General features: G+C 39.6%; 1 protein-coding gene across 1 annotated transcript in view; it reads right to left on the reverse strand.

Moving 5' to 3' along the window:
• COL1A2 (collagen, type I, alpha 2) overlaps positions 1-23,358 on the reverse strand; it is a 37,367-nt gene that overhangs the window by 8,820 nt on the left and 5,189 nt on the right. The window contains exons 5-39 of the mRNA XM_010839767.1: positions 23,097-23,189; positions 21,777-21,824; positions 18,647-18,691; positions 18,505-18,558; positions 18,360-18,413; positions 17,986-18,039; positions 17,483-17,536; positions 16,895-16,948; positions 15,334-15,378; positions 14,984-15,037; positions 14,837-14,881; positions 14,422-14,475; positions 13,731-13,829; positions 13,565-13,609; positions 13,366-13,464; positions 12,822-12,875; positions 12,562-12,669; positions 12,137-12,190; positions 11,937-12,035; positions 10,960-11,013; positions 10,421-10,519; positions 9,993-10,046; positions 9,241-9,294; positions 9,035-9,088; positions 8,455-8,508; positions 7,426-7,470; positions 5,957-6,055; positions 4,673-4,780; positions 3,853-3,906; positions 2,884-2,937; positions 2,117-2,170; positions 1,962-2,015; positions 1,758-1,865; positions 1,343-1,396; positions 452-505 (exon numbers count right to left, since the gene is read on the reverse strand). Coding sequence (XP_010838069.1) covers positions 452-505; positions 1,343-1,396; positions 1,758-1,865; positions 1,962-2,015; positions 2,117-2,170; positions 2,884-2,937; positions 3,853-3,906; positions 4,673-4,780; positions 5,957-6,055; positions 7,426-7,470; positions 8,455-8,508; positions 9,035-9,088; positions 9,241-9,294; positions 9,993-10,046; positions 10,421-10,519; positions 10,960-11,013; positions 11,937-12,035; positions 12,137-12,190; positions 12,562-12,669; positions 12,822-12,875; positions 13,366-13,464; positions 13,565-13,609; positions 13,731-13,829; positions 14,422-14,475; positions 14,837-14,881; positions 14,984-15,037; positions 15,334-15,378; positions 16,895-16,948; positions 17,483-17,536; positions 17,986-18,039; positions 18,360-18,413; positions 18,505-18,558; positions 18,647-18,691; positions 21,777-21,824; positions 23,097-23,189 — 2,265 coding nt within the window. The remainder of the gene's footprint in view (positions 1-451; positions 506-1,342; positions 1,397-1,757; positions 1,866-1,961; positions 2,016-2,116; positions 2,171-2,883; positions 2,938-3,852; positions 3,907-4,672; positions 4,781-5,956; positions 6,056-7,425; positions 7,471-8,454; positions 8,509-9,034; positions 9,089-9,240; positions 9,295-9,992; positions 10,047-10,420; positions 10,520-10,959; positions 11,014-11,936; positions 12,036-12,136; positions 12,191-12,561; positions 12,670-12,821; positions 12,876-13,365; positions 13,465-13,564; positions 13,610-13,730; positions 13,830-14,421; positions 14,476-14,836; positions 14,882-14,983; positions 15,038-15,333; positions 15,379-16,894; positions 16,949-17,482; positions 17,537-17,985; positions 18,040-18,359; positions 18,414-18,504; positions 18,559-18,646; positions 18,692-21,776; positions 21,825-23,096; positions 23,190-23,358) is intronic.

Here is a 23,358-nt window from a genome sequence, read left to right on the forward strand (position 1 = left end):
CCTTGGTAATTAATTAAATTCTCTTGAGTCCTGACAGGAGAGTCCGAATCAAAATTAAATTAGAGGCCAAACCACCTTTAAATTCAGGAACAATTATACTTTAACAATGGAGGCAGAATGTTGGCCATAAAGGGTAATTGGATATAGAAATAACTGATAAGTGACTAAAACTGTCTTGATTTTTTATTTTAAACAGAGACCATGCCCCTAAAAGGGGCAAGGGGACTTGTGTTCATATGAATAAAAGCCTCTTAAACTGATATTAGAAAACATAATTTCTGATGATTTTGCCTTAATGATTCGGAACAACTGATTTCAGATTAGGAAAGTCATAGCAAAATGCTAGCAGCATGTTTCTTCATAGAGAGTTTCTTAACAGTTTCCTTCTAGAGGCTAGGGATTTTGGCTAGAGTAAATAAATGAAGACACGTTTGGGAAGTGATTTACTCACAGAGGGTCCAGGGGGACCAGTCCGTCCAGCAGCACCAGGGAAACCAGTAGCCCCCTAAAAGCAAGCACATTAAAATTCCCCAGTCAGCACCAACTCCAGGAATCTGGGTAAGAAGGAAAATCCTCAATACATGTGACCAAGGACGGACCAAAGAGTAGGGAGTGACAGCCCTGGAGAGGGTTTTATTTTAACCAGGACCCCAAAGACCCTCCATCTCCGCACATCTTCCTGACCAGCATGGCCCAGATTGCAGTGCACGTGTTTTGCATTAAGGCTCTGATAGTTCTTTCTGAAATGCTATTAGATTATATGATGCTTATAAAGGCAAGACACTATTATATTACTATACATCAATGTGTATATATTAGTAACTCTTAACCACCTGGCTAGGTGCTAAGGGAATGGACATGGAGTAAGTCATTTTGTTTTCAGAGGAAGGTACAGTAGAAGACCAAGGTATTAACTGCTGTCCAATGAGAGGAGGAAGGAGTCAGTGGAGTTCATTCCTAGGGAGCTCTGGGTCTCTAGGGAGTCACTGTGACCCAGGGAAGGGACTTGGTCAGGCAGAAGAGGGGTGTATCAATAGAAGGATAAAAGGTACCAAAGAAATATTTTATCCATTTCACAATGAAACTACCTGGGTTTAACCTTGTTATTACTACCTCAAGTAAAGTGGTAAGAATATACAATGCACTGAGTTCCAGCTGGAATTTAAGTTAACATTCCAGGAACATGACCCTTAACTTCAGTATCAGAATTTCTCCAGAGTTAGCTTGAGCCTCAAGACTCCCCTTATTATAGTCCAAATTACCAAAAATTTCCAAACTCTCTAGTTGTCCCTAATAGCTTCTGAAGAAAGAAAAGCGATACAAATCCACTGTAAGTACTCACAGGGGGCCCTCCATCACCACGACTTCCAGCAGGACCAGGTGGGCCATTTGGACCCTACATGCAAACAAAGAAAGATGGGGTCAAATCACAGAACAACCTTTATAAATGTTACTCTTTTCTTCAAATGGATTATTTCCATGTCTGTTAGAAGCAAATCTAGAGATTATCTTTGTTACATAAAATCCCCACTTCAATATTACCACCTTTAGGGGGTTATCCAATAAATGAGATAAAACAATATTTATGATACTTTTATAATATGTAAAGTGGGTACACAAGTTTTAACTCATTTTAAAAATAGTCTTCTGTCTGCTATGTTCCCTGATGGGTAGTAGGCACTTGATTGATATATGTTGTTACAAGATGTCATGGGTAACTGCCCAGGCTGTGTTGACCACTTGTGGATTCAACTTACAGACGGACCGGCAGCTCCAACGGGGCCTGTGGGACCAACAGGACCATTTTCACCCTTGGGTCCTTTGGTTCCTCTCTCTCCTTTAGCACCAGGTTGACCAGCAGCACCCTGTAGGAAAGGAACAGTTACAGTTCAGGTGTTCCAGTGCACTCTATTTGTTCACTTGGGGTGTTTCCAGATGAACTTTCATCACATGATACTCACAGCAGGACCAGCAAATCCGTTGGGCCCAGCGGGACCGACCTCACCACGTTCACCCTAGGTGGGAGAAGGGATTGCAAAATATCTTAGCAAACCTCAGACTCATCGGTGTCTAAAAGTTATGAGTGTCCAAATTGATCCAGAATTGATCTACTTACAGGGCTACCACGAGGACCAGCAGGGCCAGCAGGGCCAGCGGGACCAGCTTCACCCTACAAAGGGACCCAAAATGAGTGCATCAATGCGCCTCCCACAGATGCTCAAAGAGGTAGGCAGGAAAGGAGACAGAGGGAGCCAGTGGGTTCTCGTCAGAGTTCACAGCTGCATCCAAAGAGGCGACTAATCCCCATCTCACAGATAGAAGTGAAATGGACTCTTACTCTGCCTAATGTTGTATTCATTTTGGAGGTTGCAGGGGCATTGGCCATACACTTGTAGAAATATTATAAGTCAGTGTCCGCAATACCAGAAGGAGGACATTTTAATTTTTAGATGGACACGAGGCTGATCTACTTGTGGCAATTTGCACAATACAATAAATAATGTCTATTTTAAGTGGACTGTTCGATGTGAAATGGGAACACATGTATTTTATTGATTTTTTTTTTTTTTTACAATTAAAGGCTTCAGCAAAGCTCAGTACATTAGGATATTGTTAATGGGCAACCCCAAAAGACTTTCAAACAAATGATAGGGATTAAGATATAGCTCAGATACCAGGCACATGTATAGAAAAGGAAGAGAACTTTAACCATGTAGCATTTGTTCTCTGCTGCCCCACACTAACAGGTATGTTTTTAAATAGATGGGCTTTATACAAAGGCATAAAAATGAATTGCTGGGGCCCTATGGGACCAGGGCAGCAGGGAATTTTCGATATTGCTATCAATCAGAGAGTTGCAAGTCAGTGAAAATGCATGCTTACCCGGTCCCCATTGGCTCCAGCAGGGCCAGGAGCACCAATAGCACCAGGAGCACCCTAGACCCCAAAAGAGAAGTCTTGTCAATAACACCCCATACCGTCAGAAGGGACACTTACTCTCTCCCCTTGCTGTGCTTATTCAGTGGTGGAACACTTTCACTGGACACTCGGGATAGACATCAAGAAAGCCTCTGATGCATTTCAGTTCTAATTATCAAGGCATCAGAAGCCACTCCCAGGAGGAGAGTTACCGCAGTGGTGAAGGTCATGGAAATGTCTAGGTTATGGCCAGATTAGGAACTGCAGAGATCTGAACTCTCTGCTCTTTTAAAATTCCCTGGAGGGTAGCAAATGACTAGCGTTGTTAAGAAGAGTTAGGACTGTGTGATTCAGAGACAGGACTATGATGAATGTGTCACAGGGAGCTCCCAGCACTGAGGGAGAGGTGAGAAGAACCAAAGGGGCTTATGGCCCGGAAAAGCCATGAGGCCAGTATTCTAGAGTAGGATTATTATACCTTGATGGGACTATCATTGGCACCTCCACGCCATTAACAGTTAATCTTGGGGCGGCTCTTGAATGATAAATTCTTAGGGTATATAGAACCTTGTTATAGGATATGGCTTCTTAAAATGCAAGAATTACTGCCTTTTTTTTTTTTCCTAAAGCCCTATGTTAGTTTAAACAATAATTTAATGTTCTGTTAAACCCAGAGATTTGGGGTGGTAGTTTGCACTTGGTACAGTTAAAACTAAGGAAGGGAGAAAATTCATAATTTTCATAATTTTCAAGGGAGTAAGTCCTCTTTTGAATTTTTCTTTTGGAACATGTAAAATGATGTGATTGGAATACCCTTTTACTAACCCTGACTCTCTCTTTTGTCAGTTCCATTTTGGAAAGCTTCTCAACTCAAATGGAGTGAAATGTTTAAAAAAAAAACACCAATATAAGTACAAATAGAATTCTACTCACACGAGCACCATCTCTACCAGGGCTACCAATGTCACCTCTGAGACCAGTTTCACCCTAAAAGTATAAAGCAAAAGCAACTTTTTATTTCCCAACCAAACTTTTGAATCAAAATTGAGTTTTTTTTTTCTACAGAAGAAGCTATAATTCATTTACTATAATTCATAACATAATATAATTTAATAAAATTATAAAATAATTTAATATAATTCATAATATAATTCATTTAAGATCTTTAGTAATGTTTTGATTTCCTACCATCTTCTAAAAACTCGAATGGAAATACTCATTTGATAGAAATACGGAAGGAAAAAATAACAACAACAAAAAAATTCAAGTCCCTTTCCAGATTAGTGTTAACTATTCTTTACTAATTTCCATGCACCCTCCTGAAGCATAATCAAGTGAGGTACAAACTCATGTGGACAGAATTATAAGGCAACATCACAATGGGCTTCAGCGGCCGATCCCTCTTATGGCATAACTAATGCAGCAGCACGGTTGACAGCTGTTCAATATAGCTTCTTCCCATTAATTAGGGCAGGCGGAGGCATTATTGTTAGTGGCATTAAAATGAGCCTCATGTATTACTCAACACCATCTGTTTGCGTGAAATTCCATGGTAGCAAGGAATTTTGCCAGATTGGTGAGTTTAGAAACACGTAGGTGCTAGGTGGCAGAGGGAAATGTATACAGATAGATATCAAAATGCTACCAGACCACCTGCCAAGAACTGTTTAAAAAAAAAAAGGTTAACCTTGTGCAGCCTTGTTTGCTAGAGTTCATCAACAGTATGTGTTAAGCCCCATCGCCGAGAGAGTACCTTTTCTCCCTTGCCTCCAGGAATGCCAGCCGCACCCCTCTCTCCTGGGAGTCCGCTAGGACCAGACGGGCCAGCAGTGCCTGGAGCGCCAACCACACCCGGTTCACCCTTGAATCAAACACATGCGAAATCAATTATTGCTGCGGTAAAAAGAAGAAAGTGGAGAGACGAACTCTTGAAGGCTTCCAATTTATACATTTAATGGATAGCATTCTCTCCTGCCTAGAGAGACACAAAGGAGGCTGACCGAAAGAGGGAGGCTCTAAGTGAGGGAGACGCTGTTAATGACCCGGGGACCGAAGAGAAGTGGGGGGTGGGGATGGAGGCCCGCCAAGTTTTCTATAACCCGCTCTTAAAGGCAGGCAGGCCTGCAGGAGAAGAGAGGACGACAATGGGAGGCGGAAAGGGAAGAATGTGCGCCCACAAACATGTTTCAAGGTGAAGTCTCTTAGCCTAGACAGGAAATGTGGAAAGAGACCTCATCAACCAGGGAGATGTTTACATTTTAATCTTCTTAAGAGTGGGACTATAGCTTCCATTTTTCTATAACACCTTACAATTCCATGTACTTAAAATCTGTTGACTGGCTTCCGAGATAAAACCCTTTGAAAGTACTTTCTCAGAGAACCAATATTTCCATTCTTCCTTCCTCTCGCCCTCCTACCTTATTGTTATTTTTTCCAATATCCTTCCATATACCAAAATAGCTTTTTACAGTGACTCTTTACCCCGTAAGAATCAGAAGTAGTATAAATTGCCTTCTTTTTACCGTGGTTGAAGTAATCTGTTTTTCAGAAATGTATGATTCCATCTATTTTAAGATCTAAATCACAGGTTCTATTTTGAAACGCAAGTTTTCAGGCTTCGGTTTTGGCGATGAAAGTACTGTCCAGTTAGTTTTTATCATCACAAATTGTCTTATTAAAATTGAGTTACTTTTTGAAATTTTACTCTAGGATGTTGGGAAAGTATAAAGGTTCATTCTCTAAAAATTGTGTCCAGATATGTATGGTGTTTCTAGATTAAGACAAAAGTATGAATAGTGTGATGAGAAAAGAGTAAAAACCCATACTAATTCATTTATGTGTGTACAACACTGGGGTTTTGCTTCCTTTGGAATAATTTGGGTCTACTAGAATCAGACTGTTATTTACTGAGGTGGAAATCATTACCAAACTGAAAGTAAATTTAAAAAATCTGAGAAATAATTCATTTACTATTGTAAAGGATTTTACTTATTCTAGAGCATACTGGGCCAAACCAGCAATAGAGATCACATTTTACCTTGTTTCCATCAGGCCCTGGGGGTCCAGAAGGACCTCGGCTTCCAATAGGCCCAGTAGGCCCAGCAGCACCACTTTCACCTGGGGGCCCCCGCTCCCCCTGTGGGAAGGAAGCAGAAGAAGTGTTGTGCTGCTCATCATTTTCCGAGATATCACGTTATACATCAGAGTTCATGCTTGTTTAGCTTCTGAATCCCAGCTCTCCATTTACAAGCAAATTACAATTACTTTCCCATAATTTTTCTGCTAGTAAAACAAAAGGATGGGATGAGACAATCTCTAAGGTCTTATTCAGTTCTAGTGGTCTGTGGCTACAATGTCAAAATCTGTTGCCTCTCGAGTATAATGTTCAACTTTTAGAATTCATTTCCTCTTTTTGGCCTTTTTCTGTGATATTAATAGATCCATAGGTAAAAACAGATGCCAGTTATACACAGTATTCAAAGGGAAAGATTGTATCATTTTCAGTGAGAAGATTAAGATTATAAATCTTAATAAGATTTACATATCTTAAATAAGATTATATATCCTCATATCTATGCTCTCTTTTTACAATTGCACACAATAGGGATGTAACAGGTATAATATATATATGTGTGTGTGTGTGTATACATATATATAAAACAGAATATATATATATATGAAATGTGTATATTTGTATATATGTCTATTTATTTTTCTACCTATCTAAATATGTCCCAATTTACATATAAATATCACTACAACATAGCATTCTATGGTTCAGAATATTTAACATGTAAGTCCACACTGTAACTGCTTCAAAGACCCTTGTTACAATTTGGTTCTATGGTCCTGAAGAAATGAAGTTGCTCAGTCCTGTGAGACTCTTTGCAATCCTATGGATAGTAGCTTAGCAGGATCCTCCGTTTGTGGAATTTTCCAGGCAAGAAGACTGGAGTGGCTTGCCATTTCATTCTCCAGGGGATCTTCCCAATGGTCGTATGTCACTACATTTGTGCGGGCATCCCAGCTCTATGGTAACTAGCTACATAATAGGATACTTTAGGGGCCAACCAATCTTTCCAGTTAGTCTAATGACCACAGGCAAATTCTATAAATTTATTTAATTTTTTAAATAAGAGTAGGCTCATGATTTCAGATTTTAGGCTTTGAGTACCAACAGGCATTGCAAAAATTGACTTTAAATCTTATAGGATATTACTTTTCTTTAGCTCAGGTCAAGCCACTGTCATATAAACATACCTCACATGTGTGTATAAGTCACTGAATATAATACACATACTAGTTCACTTATGTTTTTTATACCTTGTGGATTTTTAATAAGAAATATGAGCAATTAGACACAAAAGTCTATTATCAATTTAGAAATTGATTTGACTACAGAAGAGTATCAGAAATTTGTTGTTACAAGGTCATCAGTAGTTTTTAGAAGAAAGCACAATATTTCTTTTAAAAATATTGCCAGGAGATTATGAAAGTAATACTTACTCTTGCACCAGCAGGGCCAGGGAGACCAAATTCACCAGGGATACCCTAGGCAAAACATGGGAATAAATAAAGTATGACATTTACGTATTTTCTCTAGATCCACTTATGTTTACGATGTTTAGAAAATTTTTGAAAGAGTAAAATAAAGCCAAATGGGCTCTACCTCCACAAGTGTATAAGTACACAGGCTGTTAGGAACAAGAAAACTTTCAGTGGTGTATGGAAAGATTTTTTAAAAAGTGAGAATTCCACTGATATGAAAGATAGATCTCCCCTAGAACCTGGTAGAAAATTTTAGTTTCTCATTATTTAGTGTATTGCTTCTTTAAAGGTGACAAAAGACTCTTCTCCTTTGATAATATAATAAATAATGATGATGAACAGTATCAGACATTGCCTATTTTTAGTTATATAACAGACTGCTCTCTTAATAGAAACAATCATATTCTGCCCATTACCTAGTTAATTGTATACCCAAGTGTATCTCCTTTATTACTGACCAGCTGTCTCCTTAATGTGCCCCACTGTTGACAAAGGAGAGCAGGCCGCAGAATGTAGCTGAATTGAAGCACATTCATCACAATTATAGATAAAATGACTCAGAGCTCATGCCCTGATTGTGAATAGCGGTGTCATGTCTGAATGCCAAGAAAAACATTAAAAGCAATTTTTCAGGGCCTAGTTTGATGGAAAATCAGTGCATTTACTTCTTTTCTATGGAGAGGGAAATAATCTGTATTTTAACATTACCAAGAACAATACAAAAAAGTAAGGCTATTAAATGGAATGTTCATGATATATTTCACTTCCATAATATGATGTTTCATTCAATCCTTAAAACAAAGTAATTTGAATGAAAATGAGTAACTTGGCTCATTCTCTCCAACAGTACCAACATACGTGGAACACTATCATTAACATATGAAATATGAAGTTTCCTTTTGTATGTCATAATTGCACTGCAGTAGGATATTAAACAGAGGAAAAGTCCCAAGTTTAGGCAAATTTATGATCACTTGTTTTACTCACCCTTTCTCCTGGTTTGCCAGCTTCACCAGCTGTGCCTGCAGGGCCAGGCAGACCCTAGATGAAAAAAATACAAACCTCCATCTTTATGACTATATTTGGGGGATTGTCTAATAATTGATTTTGGGGGGAACTATCTAATATCAATATGATCACTAACCATATTGTAATCCCTTCATAACTGTTATGAAGGGATTACAGAAAAGTTTGCCTTGAAAAACATGTACCCTTCTTTGCTTCAGTTCTTTTAAAAATTTTTTAATTGGAGAATTGCTTTACAGTGCTGTGTTGGTTCCTGCCAACATTGTAAATCAGCCATAAGTATACACAAGTCTTCTCCCCCTTGAGCCACCCTGCCTTTCCCACCCCAATCCCACCCCTCTAGGTCATGACAGAGCACCAGACTGGGGGGTCCCTGTGTTACACAGAGAAGTTGTGAGCAGCTTCTCACTCGCCATCTATTTGCTTCAGTTCTGAAATCATGTTCTGTGTGGTAGGGGAGAGTGGTGTAATGATTTACCACTGGACAGTCTGACCAAAGTAATCATACGGACCCCTAGTCTGAATGTTTTAGCTGACTTACCTGGAAGCCTGGAGGACCAGCAGGACCCTGTTCACCTTTTCCACCTTGGACACCCTGAAAGTGATAGGAAAGATTACATAGAGGCACATGCCACCCTTGCTTTCTAGCTACATAACTTTCAGACTGGAGAAGAAACAGAAATGGCCATTTTTGCGGGATTAGATTCATTTTAGGGCAGAATAGGACAAGAGTGGGAGAATACTCACCTGTAGTCCAGGGGGTCCCTGAGCACCGTTGTTGCCATCGGGACCTGGAGCGCCCTAAAATGTTTAGCAGAAAGGCTCAGTGTCAGTCACTCCTGAGTCAGACAATATAAGGTTCCCTAAAGCACGTGTGACTTCCTCAAAACAAAGCTTGACATTTTTGCATGAGTTAAATATATTGTGGGTCCCCAACCAAGGCCCAAATACTGCCTACTGACTTTTTGATATGGCTTATGGGAAATCCATGAATGAAGGGCCAGAGAATGCTACTAGCATATTCATAGCTTTTAAATCACAAAATGAATTAAATAAAAGCCAAAAGCATCCATAAATATTTTTGACTTAGTATACATTCTGATTTGTTCTATAGCTCACTGCCTTCTAAGTGTGGTTAAAGAGAAAAGACATTGTTTGATTGTAAAAGGAACCTTGGGGGTACCACTGTAGAAAGAAAGTGATGGAATGATATGTAATGGCCTCAAAGACGTGTTGTGGTCGTTCAGTTGTTCAGTCATGTCCAACTCTTCGTGACCCCCATGCACTGCAGCACGCCAGGCCTCCCTGTCCTTCACTATCTCCCAGAGCTTGCTCAAACTCATGTCCATTGATTCGGTGATGCCATCCAACCATCTCATCCTCTGTCACCCCCTTCTCCTCTGCCCTCAATCTGTCCTGCCATCAGGGTCTTTTCCAAGGAGTGTATCCTATGTGAATAAATACCACGTGGATAGAGTCACACAGAAATGAACACCTACCCGAGCACCAGCAAGACCAGCATGACCTTTTTCACCAGCTTTGCCAGGATCACCCTATAATAAACATTTAAAAAACATACATTTAATATCAAATTAACCATGACAATTCTGAAATATGAATATCTTGGTCTTTTTTTTTTAGCTTCCTCATCCTTGAATTCTGTTATCTAAGGCACGACCCATCATTGTGCAGATCTAGATTACAATAAAGTCCAGCTGTGTCCGCAGATGTAAGCAACTCAGGATGTGAGTTTTCACAATGACATATTGGAGGTCAACTTTTAATGTGCTAAGTGGTAAGTTATAGTTTTCTTGTGTTGAAAGGGACCCCTTGAGGTAGAGGGGACTGATGCCAGAGAGAAATGAGAGTTTTGATGAAATGTGACGCCAAGAAGTGCTGAGGGAGAGGAGGTGGTGGTGATTCTTACACTGGGGCCTTTGGGTCCAGGGAATCCAATGTTGCCAGGCTCTCCTCTTGCTCCCGCTGGGCCAATGGGTCCAGGTCTACCGTCAATACCAGGGAGACCCTGAAACCAGAGTTTATTTAGTGTTCACTCAGCATCTACAGGATCTCACAACCTCAAGCTTATGATTCTGCCATGGGATGAAAAGAATCATCTTCTGAATGCATAGAACTTCTTCTAGAAGATGTCATGAATCCATTTTCCTTTTCCAAATAGGATGTCAGTACACACGCACCCAAGTCAATCTCCTCTGTACACAATCCCTCCCTTCTCCTTCTTTTCCAAACCTTATCACCCTCTTCCATTTTCCCTGCCCTGTTTCTTTTTCCTTTTGCCTCCTGTGCTCATTTGGACTCTGTAATTACAATCTATTACTTTGCATTCCCAGACATATGTGTGGCTGATACTTATTTTCAGTATAAACGTCTTCATGTGTAAATAAGCTACAGAATAGACTTGATAAGGGTGCAATAAGTGTCCTTGAAAATATAAGTGATACTCACCACAGGACCTTCTTTACCAGCTGGGCCGATATTTCCAGGGGAACCTGGGAAACCCTGTAAAACAAATGAGGATGCCTTCCTATTGGCACTTTCACACATCTACTCACGGTTCCAATGAATTGAAATGTCACAAAAGCACTTTTCTCCCAATTTTTGTTTGTTGCCTTAGGGCAAAAATTAGGGATATCAGCCCTAGCAAGGAGGTATGAAAAAGCTCTGAAAACTTTCTTCATTCTATTTTAAATGCCTTTCCTTTTATTGAATTTTCGTGCAACTGACCCATTTAAAGATATCTCAAGAAACTGTTGAACAACACCATATGGGCAAAACGTATATGTTTTTCTATCTTGTAATAGAAAAACAAATACTTTTAGTAAGCAGTTTTCAAAGTGGATTTTTTTTATAGCTATGTTTGGTGTCTTTATTACTTATTTATGGTACAATTACAGTTGATACCCATCCATAAGAGATAATGGAGGCAAAAAATTACTCTATTGCTATGGATTAGAGCGTCTACGGCTCCAAAGGTCATTTCTCCATGGCTAGTGTGATGCTGAATACATTATAGCACTTTGTGATTGCTAGAAAAATGACTCACTCATGAATGTAATAACCTGATAATGTATAGTCCTAATACATTTCGTGAACACCTTATATAAAACTCACAAATTGAGATAAAAGATTCATGCTGATAGGAGAACCAACCTAATTTGGATATATTAAAATAAATCTATTCTTCCAAAAACCTCACAGCCATTGTATCAAGTAATAAATAGGACATTTATGAACTAACTAAATTCGTCAAAATATCTACTTGGCTTTGATAAAGTTAAATTAAAAAAAGGACTGTCAGCAAGTTTACTAACAAATTAACTTTTGGTTTTTTAAAAGTTATTGTTGTCTTCAAATATTAATCATCCCTTTAAAAAAGGAAACAGTGCCAGGTGTGACTTTCTCAGAATCAATCTGAAACTTACTCGGGGTCCCATGAGGCCAGGCTCTCCAGGGCGACCAGAATCTCCATTGGGACCTCGCACACCAGCAGGGCCAGTTGCACCACGGCTACCAGCAGGACCCTATTTAAAAGAAGAGGGAGGGGAGCTTGTTAAAGCCAGTGTCATACCCACCACCAGAAGCATCAAGTTCCTTTCCAGGATATGAATAATGGACAACTTACCATGACACCAGCTCTGCCGTCAGCTCCAGGTAGACCACGGGAGCCAGGATTTCCCTGTAAGAAAGTACACAAAACACAGAAGAAAATCAGAGAAAATTCTTCCATTAGGTAGAACAGAATTTATTGAAACATGGCACGCATGCAAGAAATCTTGATGCCCTTCAGCGGGGGATACAATAACAAACCAAGCCAAAAAACTTCCTCCAAACCCCAAAGGAATGTGTGGGAGAAGCATTCTGCAAAAGTAGGTCAACCCTGTTTCCAGACCAATTTTATAACATATCAAATTGAGAGTCAGTGATTTAAGACAGCAGATGGAAAGCAGATGCCTCCTTCATCTAGAAAATGCACTTGGTAATTCTAACCAATTCCCAGTGAAGGAGTGCCTCTGGCGTGTCTGGGTGTCAAGAGTGTTTGGAACCTACCCTCAGCCCAGGAGGTCCTGGGGGGCCAGCGGGTCCGATTTCTCCAGTGGAGCCTCTCTTTCCTTCTTCACCACTGGGGCCAGGAGGACCTGGCTGCCCAACAGCACCCTATTTAATTAAAAAAAAAAAAGGAAACGCAGGAAAATAAAAATTGTCTTTATATCCAGCTAGAGAAAAAGCAATAACTTAAAAACAACAGTATTACTTTTTGGATTGAAAAAGTAGTAATTACTTAAAACTGTGACTACAGAACTACTCACAGGCTCGCCCTTGTTGCCGCTCTCTCCTTTCGAACCAGCTGGGCCGGGCTCACCCTAGGGTCCAATACAAAACAGTGGTCAAATGACAGACATCTGTCACAATCTTCTGGGAGACAAACATCAGGGACTGCTCACGAGTCAAGGTGACGCGAGCTTTAGTTCTCTATGAAATACGCTCAGTTCACATGTGAATGGCCTACAGGGGAATAGTCTTGACTTGAGAGGATGAGACTGGTACCACAGAGATGTGCCTCCCTGACCTCTGGGTGATGTTCCAGGAGAACAGGAGGGGTGGGTGTGTCTGCGTGTGTGTGTGTGTGTGTGAGAGAGAGAGAGAGGGGACACACAGTGTGTGTGTGTGTGAGAGAGAGAGAGGCGGGGAGACGGTACACATACAGGTGCCTGAACTTATAGGAAAAATACAAATTAAAAATGCTGGTGAAGAAAGAGAATGATTAGAAGGCAAGTGGAAGTCTAGACGGGGATGAAAGGATGGTAGGGACGGCATTTCAGAATGAGGGGAACATCAGCCACGACCACTTACAACAAGTCCTCTGGCGCCAGTAGCACCAGCAGCGCCAACAGGGCCAGGAATACCCCGGGGTCCAGGGAGGCCGGGAGCCCCAGCAACACCGGGAAGGCCCTGGGGAAGAAAGGCAGCAAGGTCCATCACGAGACAATGAGAGACAGCGCCCATTAAACACACTGACAGCCACAGCGGCGCATTTTAACCGAATACTCACAGCAGCACCCTTAGCGCCAGGAAGCCCATTGGCTCCGGGGTTTCCCTGTAAGGAAAAGAAGGGAGAAGGATACGGTTCAGAGGAGTATTTCCGTTCTATGATCCTGCCTTCACTCCTTTCGTTTCCTTCCTCCTGCTCGGTTAGATTAACGACACTGGCTACTTACAGGAGGTCCAACAGGGCCAGAAAGGCCTGGGAGACCCACTTCACCACGGGGACCCGCGGGACCAGCAGGGCCAGGGTTACCAACAGGTCCAAGTTCACCCTAAAAGCAGGAATAGACACCGAGGCATTAGTCAGCAAAAAATGAGACAGCAAATCTCTGCTTTTAGGTCACCAAGTTTCATGACATTTCTTCAGAATTGCAATAATTTCCCTTATGAGGTCTGGTACCACAGATAATTCCAAGAACAGAGGAGCCTGGCAGGCAGGGGTGGTGAAGAGCTGGACACAACTGAGTGACTGAGCATGCACCACAGTTGTGGGTTTGCATTTCTATTTTCCTGGCCCGGTTTGACCATCTTGGCTATCTGCTGTCTGCTATCTACGTCTGTCTCTCTTGGTAGAGACTCCGGTTCTTAACTAGTCAGTTCCAGCTCGTCTGAGAGAGTACGCCAGAGGAGCCCCATGGAGTCAGTTTCCATGCCACCATCTTTATCTATGCCCACTGTGCTCAGAGTACAGAAAGATAATCTATTTCAGGTTTAGAGAGAGAAAACCAGCTGTTCTGTATCCAGTTTGAAGGAAGGACTAATTAAGCTGCTCTTCTGTAACCAGCTACCTGCAAACATAGTCCCTTTCTTTCACGTCACAATAAAAAGTTTTCAGGTAACGACAGTGGTCACTGGCGTTCTTACCTTGGGGCCAGGAGCACCTGGGAAGCCTGGAGGGCCAGCAGACCCAATGGGACCCTGAAATCACAGGAGACGGTGCTGAGAAGTTTCCTCCCAGTGAGTTCACAAAACATTGAGAGAAGACTGAAGCGGCTTAGAGTGGTGTGGCCACAGTTAACGTTGGCCAAGAGCAAACTGACAGCCAGTCTGTTGTCAATGGTATATTATCAGAGGGAAGACATTCCAAGAATCCCAGGTGAGGTAGATTTTATTTTACATATCAAATACAAGCCTCGAGGATAGTAGTTCTTATAAACAGACCCTTCAGAGAACATTTGGTAAGGTGTCTAAAATGGCGTTATTTCACAAGGAATTAATAAAGAAGACAGCTCCATCCCACGCTCCCAATCCTTCCAAATTCTTCAGTGTCAAAACTTACAGCAGGGCCCACAGGACCCACACTTCCATCACTTCCACGGGCACCCTATGAAGAAAAGAGAGGAAAAAAAGTCAAGTGCAAAGTTAAATGGCATATATTAGAAGCTTTTAAGAAAGAATAAAAAAGAACCAAACTGGAAGCACTCACAGCTGGGCCAGGGGCACCAACGCGTCCTCTCTCACCAGGAAGACCACGGGCTCCCTAGAAGCAGAAACATTTCCAATGAAATCCAGAATTGCTAACTCAGGGAAAAGTCACAGGCGTCATTTGCTTTTTTCCAATTTCTAACATGTGCAAGAATCCACTGGAAATAAATAGGTCTTGTTCTAATTCCAACTAAAAGGTAATGGATTTCAATTAACTAGGCAGAAGCCTATTAGAAAAATATCAAAGAATACAATGCCAAGGGAAATGGTAATTAGCAAAAACATTAAAGAAGTTCCAGCTTGCAAAGAGTGTACACATTTTTTATTTACAGTAAAGTAATCAATACTTACCGTTTGACCTGGAGTTCCATTTTCACCAGGGGCACCAGGTTCACCCTACATGGAAAAGAAGGATTGAGTTTTTATTCATTATATATGTATATTACTTTTTTCTGAATGGGTAATTTTTACACCATCACTTCAGTTTCAACCATTCATGTATTCATGTCACATTTCTTACATAGACTGTTTCTCAATTATGCCAATCACGTAAGTTTTAAAAATTTATAAAATATGGGTTTTTATTTAGATAATATAAGATACCACAGTATTAGGGAGACGTGGTCGCGTGTTATTTACCCTTTCCCCAGTTTTCCCCTTAGATTTTGGATATCATTTAGACGAGGCTTATATATTAGAACGATAACATAAAAAGAGACAATACGGTAAATTGCTTGCAACACATTTACCCTCTTTAAAGTTATTTTGAACATAATATTTTTACTTTTATAAAATATGCATGAAAATCTGAAGTTTCCTAATATTTTATAGAGCTGTATTATTTCCAAGCTACATTCTTGAGTAAAAACCATGGTGGTGGTGGTGGTGGTGGTAATTTAATACTATGGCACGTGAAAAGGAACTTTCCTTCAAGATAATCTAATTTAGATATAGAAGAAACCTGGTCTGTGAGACCATTTAAGAGGCTTCATTTCTAGGATTTTTATCTGAAGTGTGTTCTTTGTGAGTAAGCCCTAGAGTGGGAGTCAGGAATTCTAGCCTGTGCCCTTCTACTAGATGTGTGACTTTGGGCAAGTCACTCACTCTCTTTAAGCCTCAGTTTCCCCCATCTGCAAAATGAGAGCGTCTCCAAGGCTCCTCGCAGCCCTAGCATTTGATGGTGCTGTGATTAGTAGTCGGAGCTATTATCTTAGGCTCCAGGGAGGCTAAGTTTGACCTTATCCATTTGTGTGGCAGCTGCAAAGTTAGAACATATTCTCCATATTCATGTTCATTTCTGGTCCCACTAGTATTCGTTACTCATTAATTTGTAATTACGTTGGTATTCACTTTAATATCACATTATCTCCTTAATAGGAGAGAGAACATTTTATAGTTGAAAACGCTGTCAGAGAAGAGCCCAGCCGAGAGATAACACACTTCTGAGACTTTAATTACCTAATTAAAATTTTTTTGAGTGTGCGCAGATAAATCACAGGAAAGAGGTTGAAAAGTGTATTGTGACATGAATGTACCTATCTAATTAGTGCATGGCAAAGGGGAATTTACAGTTTAAAATAACACAGTGTTCTAATATCTGATTATATGTTTATTTACTTTTATTTAGGCTGCAGAGAACAACTGAAATTACAGGAGGAAAGGAAATGGAGGAAGAAACTATTGACATTATTTTTATCTCAATCATTTAATAGGTATTAAATTAAATGAATATTATTCATAATTGGCCTTTTGTTATAGAATCCCATAGTCCTGACCATTGAGGGATTTAAAGTATTGAGGAGGAAATCAGATATACTTATGAATATGAATAGCCTTCAGGAAAACATATTTGTTTGATGGTGATAGGAAATGACAATCGTTTTAAAAACAGGACTTCTGATTTAGTATTTACCTTCACACCTGGAGCACCAGGCTGTCCCTTCAATCCATCCAGACCATTGTGACCCTGAAAGGCAAATCCTCATGATTAAAATGCTATTTCATTACAGTGATCGGTCAACTCAAACATCTTTTATCTTCGCAGTTACTGTTTCTCTAAGAACCTTGTGACTGCTTCAGGAGAATAAGAAGTCCCAGTGCCCCAGCCCCCGACAAACTCCCTCTGTTGCCCTAGCTAAGTCACTAAACCTCCCTCACTTGAAAGAGAAGCATGAAGAACTAGATGCTCTCTCACGTACTTTCCATCATTAATAATTTTATGATCTTCGGACGACTTTAAATACCTCTTAAGTTGCACCCGTTTTATACAGTTTTCTCTGTAGGATCCTCATTTCTTGGAAGCTATGAACAGACTTAAAAAAAAAAAAAAAAGCTACATTCCACTTTACTTTCTGGCCACCTTACTCTTTAACTCTCTCTCCACTTGGGCAAATTCCAGGAATTTGGAACCAATATGTGTTATCCAGAAGTTTAAAGGTACCTGAGGGGTTTACTAAAAGTAATCAACATTTTCTCTTTCGTGGGTAAAGACGGTGCTCACCCTAATGCCCTTGAAGCCAGGGAGTCCAGGAGTTCCAGGAAAGCCACGAGCACCCTAAAAAGAAACACAGATGACAGATGACATTTTTATCCTAAATAAAAAGGTCCTGATTTCTTCCTTCCAAAGTGTTTCTTCTCATCAAAGTCCAAGCTTGGAATCAAAGACTAGCATATGTGTAAGCACAGAGAGGTGATTAAGATGCTATGTGTAAGCACAGAGAGGTGATTAAGATGCTATAATTTGAGTAACTAATCCTATGATACTCTGAGAACCCACAATTTAGTTGTTTACAGTAGGCTTACTGTCATTACTGTTACATTATCAGCATTAATAAAAACTATGCATTCTTAACTAGGCTCCTTTATTTGTTGGATGCCCCCAGTGAGTGTCATAAGTACGACATCTACATTGCCACTTCGTCTGATTCTAGTTTTAGCAACTATTTTATACATGAGATACCTCCGATGTTTGGACTAAATGCTGTTATAAAAAAAGAATCTTACCTGTGGTCCAACAACCCCTCTCTCACCAGGTCGTCCAGGTTTTCCAGGGTGACCCTAAAACATCAGAGCATCACAGGGTCAACCTTTTCTTAGTAAGCTATCAGATCAAAGTGGGGACATCTTGGTTTTTACAACCGGGGGAAAAACGCATTATATAAAAAAGTGGATCCAGATACGTATCTAATTAACAACGATATTTCCTTAAATGCAAGAAAATTAATCATTATTTCATTAAAATATTATTTTCCATATGGGGAGAATTACATCAGGCATATTCAGCTTTTGGCAGAATACTTCATTTGAATCTAGAAATTCTATTTGAGGCAGGAGTATTTAAATGGCACACTTAGAAATGCTTACGAGTAAATACTTACATCCTCACCAGCCTTGCCAGGAGGGCCAGGCGGGCCACGAGCACCAGCAGGACCCTGGGAAAACAGAAGACCCCTCATTTTGTTAATGTTATATTAATAAACCTCTCGAAAAAAATACTTATCACACAGGGGGAAAAGTACTCACAGTCTGACCAGGTTCACCAGGCTCACCCGGAGGTCCCTGGAAACCTTGAGGGCCCTACAAGAAACACAGTAAGTCACACTCCAAGCCTTTATGTAATTCTGTCTTCTTTACATAAGATAGAGTACAGGCTCCCGGTACTTACAGGGGCTCCAGAGGCCCCAGGAGGGCCGCGAGGTCCCATCAGCCCCTGTGAAGAGGACAGACACAGTTAGCACTGGCAAGTCATCCTGGCTCCGGGGTGGATTAGACAGGACGAGCTCGGCAGTGCCACAGTCTGTGATGCACCAATGAACAGAACTGTCCTGGTTTCATTTCATAAGTTTTTGTCCCTCCCAAGGAAGCATTTACTGACCCAAGTTTCTTCCACTGTTTCTCTGCCTTTGCTTTCACCTCTTCTCCTAATCTAGACCATAACTTGGTTAGATGGCGTGGCCACCAGTTCCTTAAATTCGTGTGTAATTGGGCATACTGAGATTCTTCTAATGAAATGAAGTGACTCGGTCTTTGGATGGTACAGAATATACAACTACCGTGCATTCAGCCAGTGAAGCATTTCCATCTGGATTTCCTTGATCATATGTCATCTCCTCATATCATACCTAGCTAGGAAACTGGTGTTTTTCTTGCCACAAGGGGCATAAATTGCAAAGGATAGAAACTCTTTCTTAATGATTAGAGGGAGGTTATAATCTTTTGTTTAATAATCTTATGTTGTAATCTTTGTTATAATCTTAAGGCTCCATTAAAAGCTATTAGTGGCTGCTGAAAATGTCAAACAAGAGTGGTTGTAGTAAGGGGTGAAGGAAAAATAAAATACTATTGAAATGTCCTACTGGAAGAATCTATTATATGTTATCATTATTGAAAATATGGCCCAAATGGCAGCGGACTGTTCTCCCCTTGGTTCTTCATTCTGTAGCACACAGATTCAGACCAAGCGTCGCTGGTTTGGGAGCTGCATACGCCTGTGAGCCCCCTTTGCAAGGCCCATGCAATTTCTTCTGTAGGGGCCGTGCCTCTAATGCTGAAAATACTGCACAAACAAGCCTCAGGTAACTTGTCTATGGGGACTCTGCAGTCAAGTCTGCCCCACTGTATTAATGCCCAGAGTGAAACAATACGGATTTTTTTAAAAACACATCATTTTAATTATAAGAATTATTTTTTTTTTTGGTTTTAGAAATTGCTTCCATGTTAAAAGAAACACTGTCACTATTCAATCAAAATAACATTTTCAGGGGTATATTAAAAAATAATTTTCCTTGACACCATGAATTTTTAATTATATTTATTCATTTTTCCATGTATTTGCAACAATTTCATTTCCATAAAAAGTAGTTTATTTTGTGGAGGCTGTTAGGTACAGGATGATTACTCATTAATTCAGAGAAGAACCCTTTGGGGTTTTATAGTTATTGATTTTCCAACATGGAAATTTATTTTAATGCTTTATTGCTACCTATCTTGTCTGTTTGTGAAACAAATATCTGTTGATTACATATATCTGTGAATGCCTGTCAATGTGCAAGCTTAAATTATATTTCACTGATATTTAAAAGTAAAACATAATGCTTTCTGCCCACCAGAAAGATGTTCCGAAGTCAGGGAAATCTGAAATCCATATTAACTTACCAGACTTATGTAGGTGTTTTTTTTTTTTTTTAATTAATGAGTTAGTTTTTTTTTTTTTTTTTTTTTTTTTTTTAGCTTCTTCTTGAGATATGGGTACTGCTTTTAATGTCCAGCATTAGCTGAAATGGCTAATTTCAAATATCCAATGTAAACAAAGCCAAGAGAAAATCTCTACTTCCTCATTTCAGCTATGAATGCTTTAAATTACCAGCAAAATCAGGAAATTGGAAATCATCAATTAAAGGCCTATTACTTCTCAAGTGAGAGTTTTAATTTACAGAAAATATTGTCTTGCCCTTACAGTGTATCAGTTTATTGCGGACTATTAGCTACGGCAGAACATCTTTTGAAGACAGAGCGTTGTATACATTGTCCAGGTAAAATTTATATTTTAAGGACTATCTCAACTTTGGGCAGATAAATACTTTTGTTTGCAAATAGTTAATTAAAAAATCACTAAATTATGTGTGGCTATGTACTAAACTGCAGTGTTTAATCAACTTAATGTTTTTACTTGTAGCAATTTTCCCCTCTATTTTATACATCCGAGTATATATTTTGCATTTTCTTATCAGTTTTTTTTTCCCTAACAAAACTCACTAATGCTTGTGAGAAGGTTTACTTGTAAAAGATAGACTTTTATCACCACAGTCATATTCTCTCCTATACTGATTTATAATTAATCAGACTTTAAAAAGAATTTTTTATCAAAAATGGATAAAAAGAAACATTTCCTATGTTATTAATTCCTTGAGAGATGGTGAGAATCTGTCACAGTCACTGTTTGTATCCCAAAGGCATAATAGAGTTTGGGTCTCATCGAAGATAACTGGTAAATACTTGTTGAATGATGTAATGTTTTATTCAAGTACTAGATACATAAGCTATGATGTTGACTATCAGACATCTTGCCTGACATTCTGTCATTAACCACATGTATGTCCTTGGGAAAGACCTTCAACTCTCTAAATAGAAAATGAGCTTCCTCGGTGACTCAGATGGTAAAGACTCTACTTGCAGTGCGGGAGAGCTGGGTTCGATCCTTGATTGCAAAGATACCCTGGAGAAGGGAATGGCAACCCACTCTAGTAATCTTATCTGGAGAATTCCATGGATAGAGGAGCCTGATGGGCCCCAGTCCATTCGGTCACAAAGAGTCAGACACGCCTGACTGACTAATACACACACACAGAGAAAATGAACGGGCTAGACTAGAACTTGCTGATCTAGACTAGAACTTGCTGATCCTTTCCAGCAAGTTCATAGAACTTAATAGTTCTGTGTCTCTATTGGTTGCCTAAAATTCTGTGCAATATTAAAGGGTATAAGAAAGTTAATTAGAGTGATCACTCTTCTAAATTAAATTGGTTTGCTTAAATTATGGTTACTATTTCCAGAGATTATTTCTTGGAAATAAATATCTGATCTATCATAAGGAAGCATGTTTGTAGAGAAAATGGAACCCCTTTATCTAAGCTTAGATTTTTATAGATTTGAATACAAAAATAGCTACTGCTTTTATCTGATCTGAGTACTATTAACCTAAGTAGCTAAATAAATGGCTATGTGAACTTTAAACATAAAGTAAATTCCCTATTTAGTAATTTTTTGGCTAAGATAAAAATTAGAGATAAACATACCATTGGTCCAGGGCCACCTCCTTTTGCATCAAACTGAGCAGCAAAGTTCTAGATGGGAGAAAAAGAAAAAAAAAATATATATATATAAAATAACTATTGGCCATATAGTTCATTTTTCTCATTCTACTTTTAAAGATTTTTCTGTTGATGTTTAAAAGGGAGCAGTATTTTTTACATCATTCTTAATTTAGACTTCCCTACTGAGCTAAATTCCTAAAAAATTTTAAGAATTTAAAATTTAGGGCCACCCCAAGTTTGAAATAGGGAACTTCCCTACTTTATTTTGAAACTTTTCCTTCCCTGTTAACCTTCTCACTTCAGTCCCCACCCTCTACCTGTACATTGAGGAAGAGAGCTTTCTAAACTTTAAAAGTCAGTGGGGGCCCCTGATAAAGCAGAAACCAAGAGAACAACTTTGCATTTCCACCTGTTGCCCTGTTCCTCTGGAACTATACAAAATGACTAAGGGATCTTTTTCTTGCTGTAGTTTCAACAAGAGTATAAAGAGTATTCAAGTTTAGAGCAAAATTAAATTAAAATGCCCCTTGGAAGATTAAACTTTTAAAAAATAGTTCACAGTAATAGCTTTACTGTTAAAGATCTCTCTTATAGTGGTAGATCTATTAAAGAAGGTGCTTTTTAATGCACTCAGTAGATAAGCAATCATAATAAGATCTTTGGGGGAGAAAGGTCTTATTTTACTGGCATATAGTTGGGTATTAGAATCAGGCTTCTGATTCATAGTGCTAACCAATTAAGCAAATATGTTTTTCTTCCTGCAGTGAGGCCATTTGGCGCTCATACCATTGTTAAAGCATAAAGCTAAAAGAAGATATTAATGAAAAAGGGAAATGTACTTTTCTCAAATTAGTTTCAAGCAAATTAAACCCAAAATGGCTTTGAATGTTGGTTCTGCAGACTTCAAGCCAAGGAGAATAAAAAGAGTAGGATGTTTGTGAAATTGCTTAAGATCAGGGATTTCATTTATAATTCAATCTAATCAAACTTTTTAATTATGCAACACCTCTTATTTGTGCCCCATTGATAAAAGATATTAAATTCCCAAATTAAATAATGGTCGCGAGGGCTGCAGCCACCTTCAGTGAACACAAAGAGCTGTCCTGTAATTGACAAGGGCGCACAAAGAGATGTGCCAAAGCAGAATCTTGAATGAAGAAACCAAAGAAATGAAATAAAATACTATACTAATATCCAAATAGCAGACTCTCCCTCAAAACCACTAAAAATAAATGCCCCAATGAGTCTTCTTCCAATACAGGTACAAGAAACTGAAGTTAACGATACTTAAAGACACCTTACCCCGCCAAGACCAGGGGGGCCAGGAGGGCCAGGGGGGCCAGGAGGGCCTGGGATGCCGTCATCACCATCTCTGCCTGGTGGGCCTGGTGGACCCTGTGATGGAAAAAGTGAATTACCTCAGGGTTAGACAAACTCCATGGAGACCTGTACTTCAGAAAGGAGCCCTCAGAATCCATGCGACAAGGTCAGAAGTTGGTCAGAAGGTACACGTGATGTGGACGTTTAAACTGCCACATTTGTCACTATTGATACAGGTCTGTTT

This window comes from Bison bison, unplaced genomic scaffold, assembly GCF_000754665.1.
Source record: "Bison bison bison isolate TAMUID 2011002044 unplaced genomic scaffold, Bison_UMD1.0 scf7180017864134, whole genome shotgun sequence".
NCBI lineage: Eukaryota > Metazoa > Chordata > Mammalia > Artiodactyla > Bovidae > Bison > Bison bison.